Here is a 10,398-nt window from a genome sequence, read left to right on the forward strand (position 1 = left end):
CCCCTCCTGCCCCCTAGTCATGGACGATCCTTTTTTTCCTACATGGAATGCTTTCTCGGTATTGTGAATCTTTCTTTTACGTTCCATATACCGAGCAGACCCCTTTTATGCAGTTCCTGCCTACGCTTAAATACCTCGTCCGATGCGAGTGTGGGGAAAAAAATGGCGATCGGAAAAAGGATGAACGACCTCGTGTTACCTGATATCCATAAGTACACGTGCATTCGTTACGGGATTTCAATGCATACCGTACTTCCAAGGATACGAAACAAAAGAGTCGCGTACTCTTATGACAATAGAGATAGAATTAAGGCACTGTGAAACGAGGCCGCAGTTAAATACGTTGAAGGTGAATAATGAACAAAAAAAGATGGTAGTGCACATCGATGGTCCTTATCTTGACCAGGTAGCTCACCAGAAATTACCTTCGACTACTGTCCTCGTACAGTAGACGCTGCTTGACGTAATACCGACGCCTCTGAAATCGACCGTCGTACCTCTTTATAATGTAATTTCACAAGCAACGCTAACTTGGACGCCGGTAGCCGTAGCTGCGTCAGGAACGTTTATACGGAATGGCGAGGATAAAGGGAGAGTATAAAAGAAAATATAAGTGCGGGATGAAGATGGGTATTCTTCAATGATGCCTCTTTTTCTCTTAAAAACTTTACATCTACGTTAAGATCTTACGCCTCCATTGGCGGACGATGTATCGGTGTGCGCGCGCGCGTGCTTGCCCAGGCGAAATACATAAAAATGAATTATTCGAAGAGTCCGAGAAATAAATAAATGCCCAAGGGTTGCGAACAGACCCATTTCCCTCGTACGAGGGTGCCAGGCGAAAGTGCCACCCTATTACCATCCAACCATGACAATGCCCGCGTCTTACGAGTGGCTACGACGTATCTCTAACGTCTACCAACCCCGGAGTTAAGCTCGCACTTACGTACGTCATGGACAAATTTTCCATCCACTTTGGCTTCCCGCAGCGGTTGTTAAGGCGATATCCTATTTTACCTATACTCTACCTGTCTACTTTATTTACTACGTCTTCGAATATACCTCCGTTTTCATGTCTCTCCCGGTTGCTGCTTCTGCAGCGCATAATATTTACCAGGGACGTAACGGGTCTCTCGTACAATATAGGATAACAATGTAATTCTGTAAAAGTAGGTATGGATCCTGTTCCAGACGTTCCTGCACGTGCCAACCAGCCTTCTGGATGCTGGGGATCGGTGACAATCGTCTCTCGAGGTACACGAGTGGCTCGTGTAGCTATTGTCCCGAGCTGGTAATCCCGTCACTTGTTTCCGGGAGTACCTTCAACTATACGTATACTAGGGTTGGACTTTGCGCGCCCGAATCGTTTTCTTAGTTTTCTCTAATTGAACTGCCCGGAGATAAAGTTCTTAGTCGTTTGGGCTCAACGTGGAGTAGTCGGTGTCACAGTGTCGTCTCTAATAATCCCCTCTTGGGCAGGGGTCCCTGAAGGCTCTACAGGATCCTGCTGCCGGCGAGGTGTTTGGTAAGGGAAATTTAAATTCCCCGAAACTTCTTCGTACGCCGTTTCCGTTCTTACGGCGAGGTTTACTCGAGACTTTCAGCGAGTCGGTTGACTTTATTCAAGGAAATTTCCCATGGTACTCCAAGGTCGTGCATCGGTGCCATTTTCAAAAGTGAGAGAAGGTTAGGTCTCCTTTTTTTCACTGAACCGTGAAAACTTGGGGAAAGTAGCCTTCAACCTACTTCTTTTCGATTTACCGGAAATGACTCGAGACAGGAGGTGGTACGTGACTGTCTGTTCGAATTTTACGCACAAGCTCAATGATGAATTGGGGTCTTGAGTTAAGCGAGAATAAGGGAATCTGGAGAGATGCGAAACTGGATCTTTTTTCGAAAATGGACGAAGGATTGGATAAGTGGAAGAGGAGGTTTGAGTCTGAATTTAGATACTTCCTCTTCTTCTTATTCCTTGTCGTTGTTTCTTTTTCCCCGATTCTCGTTCCATTGTTTTTGGTTGCTATAGTAACCTAGCTCTATTACGGAAAAGAAAAGACGCCGTCAGGTTGTCTTGCCCGATTCGAATTTTTCATATAATTGGAAATGCGACAAAAGGACTCCGGACGAGGGTCACGCCTCGTCTTTTTTTTTTAAATATTTTTTCTTTACTCACTCGTGCATCCCTCCCTAATTACGCTTTGATCCAGGTGCATAATAATAAGGGTAACGCACGAGGGCGATTCGATCGCCCTATTTTTCCTGCCCTGATATTCCTAATGGATCAGAAGTCGTGATATCGTAAACGATGAAAATTCAGGCTGAGGTCAGAAGTCACAGTCTCAGAATGTATGTTAAATTTTTTCAACTTATACAGGGATGTAAATAATAAAAAAAAAATGCCGCTCCTCTTATCGATAGGGAGAGCATCTCTTTTGTCCATTTACTTTATAGAGGGGTAAGGATGCCTGCCTAGTGTCTACCACCCTACTTCCGCCCAGCACCACTACCGTTTTTATACGGATGAACGATTTTCCCTAAAAGCAGATTTACACTTCCTCGAGCCACTACACCCAGCTCCTTTCTAACAGTTTTCTTTCCAATACAGAGTGAAACCAAAAACGTACCTAACCTCTAAAAATATTTGTGCTGAATTACTTTTCAGGTCGGCTCGTCGATGTCAAAGCCGCGCAAGCTCGATAACGGCAACGGTGGCTCTCAGACGGACACAGGGTTGCAATCCAGCAATTTAACCCTTACGATTCAGCCGTCTCATTACTCCAATGGTCAGTTGACCCTACGCTGTATAGCTGAGATTCCTGGTATATTCTCATCCACCAGTGAAGTCCAGATAGGAACAGGATTGCGTGAGCCAGTGCCAGAGAGAGGTAACACGTCCATTTTATAATGACTAAGCTCAACGTTCTCCAAAGGTCCCAGCTCACCGTTGATTGCATGGCCATTAGTTGCATTAGTCAGTTAGCCGCACGAGCTAATAAATATAAAAAGCTGATAGTACAAATTAGTAAGGAACGCCAGAAGCTGTTACGCTTACGCGCGCACGAACGTAGGATCAATTTAATTAGCTGATTTACGTATAGAGGAGAATATACGTAGAAATTCCGTATAGGGCTACTCTTCGTGTTATTTTGCTCTTAACCACTTCATCCTCTCCCACCCGTATATCTCTTTGATTTAGCTATTCAACCCTCCTTTCATTTTACTCCAAACCCGTAGACAGCTGGCGCTCGCATGTTTGTCCAACGGGAATACGAGCAGATCCCAAGGTACGCGTAAGAACGTTAACGTCCAAATTAAATTGTCAGCGAACAAGGAGGTTCGTGCGTTTCTCTCTTCGAGAAACTGCCAGATGTAAAGATTCGATACGTTCGCCGGTCTCTCTCGCGAAACTTCGAGCCCGACTCCGACGGCATTCGGAAACTTTGGCCTCCTCGAGTCGCGAATTACCCGAATCCCGAGTCGCTAATCTCCCGTGTAGGACGGGGCAAGAAGAAAGGGATTTGAACGTCTTCGAGCGCGCAGTGGCATTCTCTCTCGCGAAGTGGGGTGTACACACCCTCCCCCCGCCGACCCGACGTACCAAGAGCAAGCGTTACGAGTCGCGTTATCAGACCTTTGCATACCTGATTATTCGCCCCATTTTGCGCTCGTGTAAACTACTTCGTGCGGAGTTGCAACCCCAACTTCCACCTTTCTCACACCCTCGTCTACCTTTACCGGCTCCACCATCTTATCGAGACCGGAGTTCTCGCGAAGCACCCACCCTGTACTGCATCTATACCTAGATAGGGAAATCACAACGGTAACGATCGGCAGGTCGGCTTACGCGCTGAATAGAAATCGACCGTCATCGATACCCAGCAATGTTAACGTCCGTATCCGTTACACCCTTTTGCACGGCATCGTCCGTACATACTCCTGCACGGGAAGCCCTTACAGAAATATCTAGACTCTCTTTTGTTTCCATTACAGATACGCCTGCCCCGTGTACACGGGATATGAGTACTCGAGTCCCATAGACTTTTTATCCACAGCGTAATCGCGATCCTTACGAAGAATTTACTTTGTTCTACACTGCAGTAATTTCATTTCATTTCTCCCAGTCTTCCGGCCGCTGCCAGCGACTCTCGTACACGGCCGGATAGGTGGCCATGCTGCAGGGTTCCCGGGTGTATACAGGGTTAGGTGTATATATAGGCAGACTCGGCGGAATTGTTTTTAGGAAATTGACTTTCCTCCGACAAAAGGAGCAGTGCTCGTCCACACTCGGCTAACCGGTACGATCGCCCAACTTTCCAAGTATTTGTTTTAACTCCGGCCCCTCCGCAATGTGCGCCACTCGGTTTTAGTAAAAGATCACAGCGAGCACGCTGCACTCGTACGTACGTACCACACATAGACACTCCGGACTCGAATGAACTTTGGATAAGGAACGCGAAGGGGTGGGATCTAAGAGATCGCAAAGTCACAGAAATTGCCCTCGTTTTCTTATCCGCGTTTCTGTCTCTCGCTTTTTCCTCTGTGTGGAGTCTGGCGGGCGGACAAAGGATCCGAAAAGAAATGTACTGCCGGCGGGCGCACGGTGCAGCCGGGTTGTTATGCACCCACCAGTACCAAGCGGCAGGACACAGTGCAATGCACTGCGGTATAGAGTGCGGTCTACTCGCCGTGATAATTCCGCCGTGGCAATTTTTCAGGACGGCGAAACTTTAGAATCGGCAGAGCGTAGATGGTAGCGCGCTTAAGGCGATACACCGACCATTGTTTGTTGCAGTTACGTCGGAGAATGGCTGTCCCGCAGGAACGATGCTCTCCCTGTTCGTGGTCTGCCTGAGCCTGGTGCACCTGCTTCTGAGATAGTCGGATCCGCTGCGTCGCCTGGAGCGAGAGGGAAACGTCAGAATGGGAATTACCACTAGTCAAGAAATATTGTTGAACGACATAAATTTACGTGATTTTATATTGGTTTATATTTAAACGTTTAACGGAACGCATGAAATCGATTACTAGGACTTTCAAACGTTTTGTATGTTCCATTTGTTATATTATTGTTAACGATAACAAACGTCGATTAACATGGTCTCCCCGACCCAACATCAAGCGATAAGCCCTCGAGTCACTTCAGCGCTGGTTCGTGACCCCTCATCTCGTCAAAGACACTTCCCTCCCTCCCACCCCCCTTCGCCCCCGTGCACCAGGAGGTTCCACTAGCTCATACTGCACTCCACAGATTTTCAAACCATAAAGACCAAACGTGCATTTCCACCCTCAAGCTCATAAGGACACCCCAAGGCTCAAGCTAGTTAGTCTACTCCCGAAGAACATCCTTGATTTAATATACGTCGTATATCCGGCACCCTTGTTCTACTTTCTCATTAGCTTCAACTTGAACTCTCGAACCTTCTCGAAAGTGCTGTCCTATGCGCCCGGCAACTTCACTTGCTCGAGACTTTCGTCTTGGAAAGACGTGAGATGACATCGAATGCCACGTGATTCACTAAACAGTCTGACCTCTTCACCTGGCCGACCATCCCCAAAGATACTACCTTGCCATTGGTCAATCCGACATGACTGGTCCAGTTTGCTACGTCAAAGGATCCTTCAGTGTTACTCTTGTCAACATATGCTCCTCGTGTACGTATACGTTACGTGTGTTCGTATATGCGTACTACATATATATTCCGTTTGTGGCGCCACATTCGCATGAGGAAAGTCATGGCTATAGAGCCGGAAGAATTGCACGAAGCGGTACCCAGCATATGTAAAGAAAACACGCTAGCTTCGGTATTGCAACCCTTAGTTCAGTTTTTTTAATAATTCTTTTTTGCTACGAGCGATAAAACCGCACTTTCTGTATTCGCCCTTAAACACTGAAAGAATCGCAGCACGAATTCGTTTCCAGCCAACCATATGCTGCATCCTGTAAATCATAGTCTGTACGAACTTTCTAAGCGCCGACACACTTTTTCACTTTCCGATTTTAAATACAACGTACCTCTTGGAAGTTCTTCTCTTTTTTTTCTACTTTTATTTTTCTCGAGGGATATATATATTTATCATCATACACGCTGCTACATAGGAAAATTTACGATTAACACGATCCACGGGAAACGTTACGCTTTCAAGGTATCCTCGAACAGTTCGAAACAGTCGAAAGTTTCGGATATACGCTGAAAACAGGTATGACACGTTTCACGAGAGAGGATCATATATCACGTACCTATACATACAGTAGTAAGTAGAATTAACGTACGCAGATACATAATTCGAGAGTAAAACCATACAGTACATGTACATATATATTACAATCTAACTACATGAGTAAGTTATACAAAGTATATAATGGTATCTAACACATTTCCAAAATTTCGCAATCGTACGTGCGACAATCGGCGTCAACGATCTGCTCGACAATATTGTGCACGAGAAAATAAGGGAGGCCGACGTTGGTTACGGATACCGTAAGATTTCGAGAGGCTGTGGTTAAACTCGTAACGTTCCCATGCACCGCAAAGGGTGCGTCAGGCAGCTACTGACGTATCAAAATTGTTTCGAAATGAACTTTGCTTCGAATCCGATTAACCGAATAGCAGCTACATACCTATAATAATGATGACGTCAGCTCCATGCAGCACCTGCGAGATACCTGGCTTCTGTTTCCATCTCGTTATACCTAGTTAATAGCATCGAGAGCAGCGTACTCGGAACGCTACTAATTTCATACACAGTGCGTTTACATTACGGTGGATCCTCGTGAGGCCGCTGGCGCATAGGAGGTTCACATATGTAGTCCTATACTGACCTACAGGAAACTTAGGTTGTCTGGTACGGATATTGGACGTCGTTCGACGTTACGTCAATGTCCTTAACTTGGTGGTTCCTGAACATGCGGAGTGAACGTAGCTTACCGAAGAGGTAGTCGAGGAAGGTCGGTTCCCTGTGGTATACAGAGATATATATATATCGGTATATAGAGAGAGAGACGGACTATAGTGCAGAGAGAAACTAAGGTTAGACAAGCTATATCGACGTTTTGTAGTTCTTCGTACCGAACCTAGCGGGCATGCTAGTTCGACGTGGAAGGTAACCATCTCGTTAGTTGGGAGGTTTAGGTCGAATTACCTTGTACCTAGCAGACGGACAGCGTTGAGGTTCGCTCGAGCGATTAACTGGCTGTGCGCAGACGCTTCTAGTCTCTCTCTCTCTCTCTCTCTCTCTCTCTCTCTCTCTCTCTCTCTCAGCATTAAGGACAAAGGTAATGAGCGTCCTAATGCTCCTTTATGTCCAATGCTCCCTCGTTTAAAACTCTATACATCTGATGATAACTTGGACTCTAACCCTTACTAGTGTTTATTTTTTTCTACTGCACGGGGGTTAACACGCCAAAGTGCTGTACTTGTGGCTGATTACTCATTGCCTCACCGAAGTGTCTCGATGGCTTATTATTAACTTGAAACAATTTTTTCGCTTGACGGTGTCCTATAGCGCTAGTGTTATCGATACATCGGCTCGAGCAACAAGGCGTACCCGTGTTACGTCGATGACGCATTATTGATCTTTATTCCGGCGACAGGAGATCATTGTAATAATTTTCACACGGCAAATACGACACGTGAAGAAAACTAACGTTGTGTGTGCACCTTTAAGGTTATCATATATATATAGATATACCTGCGACTCTGTGGATCCGAATTGCGTGCACATTGGAGCGTTGGCAATGATATTGTATGTATATGTAGATTGTGAGAGTACGAAAGAGCGTATGCACGATGAACGAGTGTGTGTACATGCGTGCATGATTATGAAATAATGATATGAAATGATGAAAATCTAGGAAAAAAAAAGCCCTCTTGCTCATCGTTTACGGACTCGATAATACGAATATTTGGCTGTACGTTTAGAATAATTATATAGATCGATCGTTCTTAAGCAAGCTTCCGTTACGTTACATATTATTCGCACTATAATTGTTCATCCCGAAGAGCTTTGATCTAAACCTGCCGCAGTTGTATGGTAAATGTTAACTCGCAACGAGTCTGGACGTTCACCAAGCCTGATAACGAATTAGCGCCTATGTAAAGCCAACTCGGTGGAGTTAACGTTGGTTTCTCTCCGTTTCGCTGGTGCGGCTGCCTATGGAAATTTAACGGACGCACTACGCCAACGTAACATTTGTAATTCATCGAGCCGAGAGTTACGTTCAGCCGGCAAGTATGCAGGGCGAAATGAATTTATATCGGACGTTACAGGATTTGACATCGTGCGTAACGTATAATTATATATATTCCTTGCACGGTTAAAACTTCTGTACATAGAGATTTATATAAAGTATATATGTGTATATATATATATATATATATATATATACATATATATGCATAAGGCAAGGTAATAGGTCTTCCTTCTGGCACGCTATGTAAATTGACACATGGTCGCAGTTACCGGGGAACGTCTGTATACGTAGGTTTACATAGACACCGATGCATGCAGCATCCCAGACGTAACTTTGCGTCGTTTCTATGTACACAATTTCGAAGCCGAATCGCGAATGAGTCTTTTGTGAAGGCCCTTGAGAGCGCTGCGGTCGTCCAGGACCTTGCCGATTCGCCTGTAAAATCCGAAGGTAGAATTTCAGGATGGCCAGTCGCTCGAGGGCCCGCGCACTTTGACTCGATTAGAGCGGCGCAAGCGCTACGGTCGACTACATCGCATCCTCTTGATTTTCGTCAATCGATTCTTCTTAATTGGATGTTCGAACTAATTGTGAATAACGGCATGCATAGATACGCGGGATTCCTGACTCGATTGAAGTTACGACGAGATGCCGGAATTACGGTCGTTGATATACATACAGGAACGTAGAGAGAATATTTCGCTCACCTATAACCATAGAGAGAAGAAATTGGCATTCTTGATCAAGTCTGTTAACGAGTGTAATACAAAGTTATGTTTGTTATTATTGATTGAAATATTCGCGTACGTGACTTTTTGGACTTCGCGGAGGTTTAGAGGATAAAGCGTACCTGCTTGTTTGGATTGTTGAGACTTTTATGATTTCCCAGAGGTTGTTAGTCTGTTAATTACATTAGATCAAAGGGCAGTTTAATGAAACTCAAAAGCAAGTGCGAACCAGGACGGTCTTTGATAAAGTTTTTCGTAGGATCTGCGACCCGTGGATTTTGCAATAATTTCGCAAGGATAACGAAAAGCAGTCGGGTTGCCTATAGAGGAGAGTGCGTACCGCTTAGACGAATGGAATAGAAAAGTGTGTCCTTACTCCGGGCATCTACTTACTTCACGCTGTTTCCAACATCCTGTAGTAATATATTGGATATGATCAAAAGGGCTTAAGGTCTGAAGGTCTGAAGGCCTGAAGGTGCGCCATGCCGCTTGCTGCTCGGTCAGGATAGGTCTCGTAACTCAAAGGTGAGAGAAGGAACGGCCGGGTTCGGGCACGGAAATTAGTCAACGGTTTACGGGAAAAATTTATCTCGGAGCTCATCCGAACGAAGCGCGATCCCTTAGCAGCCCTAAGGTTCATGGTGCTTGAAGGAGCGCAGGGAACCCCCTAGTCCAGGTCTTAACTGGTCTAATGGGAAATTCCAGGAACCCGTTTGAGTTATATCGATTCGAAGTGGCGCAGAGGTCCAACGTTTTACCGGTGAAAAACGCTCCGACTGCCCTGCGGAATCGAGTCACGCGAAAGTATCTATATTATATATATATATTGTGACGCAATTTTTATACTTCAACTTATTCGCCAGTGCTATAAAACTGAGACTAAAGCGTAATCTAACCCCAAAGTCTACTCGCCGAGACGCAGCTATCCCGACGCGTTTTACGCCACAAATATAATGCTCTATTCCCCCGGGACGCGATACCGAAAGTCACCGACTGGGCGCCAGACGCACCGTTGCGTCACGTAACGAGACTACGAAAATCCCCGAAAAGAATAGAGTACGGCAACCGAACTAACTCAGATGAGGGAATGGCAGAGGGGCAGGGAACGCCAAGGTGTTGGTAAGGTAGCCAGGAAAGAAGAGTGAGAACCCGATATAGAAAACAATAACAACGGTCCTTTTATTCAGGACAAACTTAGAATGCAATAGTTAACAAGTACGAAATTCCGAAACAAGTGAAATAATAATCTTAACAAGATTCCATTGACGAAATACAAAATATAATATACAACATACCAGATACGAAATACGAAATGCAAAACGATACGTGAACTCTCGAGAAGCGAGACGAACACGTTACAATACACGCGACGATACACGAGTTCCCGAGAAGCGAGAACACGCGGATTCTCTCTGTTAGGTCTCCAGGGTCACGAGACTTTGCGCTATGGAAAATTACAATAAGCCAGAAATATTAAAT

At 45.3% G+C, this 10,398-nt stretch overlaps 1 protein-coding gene across 1 annotated transcript in view; it reads left to right on the plus strand.

Moving 5' to 3' along the window:
• The window catches only part of LOC107272894, a 52,710-nt gene extending 42,318 nt beyond the window's left edge, over nt 1–10,392 (plus strand). The window contains exons 5-6 of the mRNA XM_015750529.2: nt 2,663–2,885; nt 4,793–10,392. Of these exons, the coding sequence (XP_015606015.1) occupies nt 2,663–2,885; nt 4,793–4,878 (309 nt within the window). The 3' untranslated portion in view covers nt 4,879–10,392. The remainder of the gene's footprint in view (nt 1–2,662; nt 2,886–4,792) is intronic.
• The last annotated feature ends 6 nt before the right edge of the window (nt 10,393–10,398 follow it).

The sequence above is a fragment of the Cephus cinctus genome, unplaced genomic scaffold (assembly GCF_000341935.2).
Source record: "Cephus cinctus unplaced genomic scaffold, Ccin1 Ccin1_scaffold1310, whole genome shotgun sequence".
Taxonomy (NCBI): Eukaryota; Metazoa; Arthropoda; class Insecta; order Hymenoptera; family Cephidae; genus Cephus; species Cephus cinctus.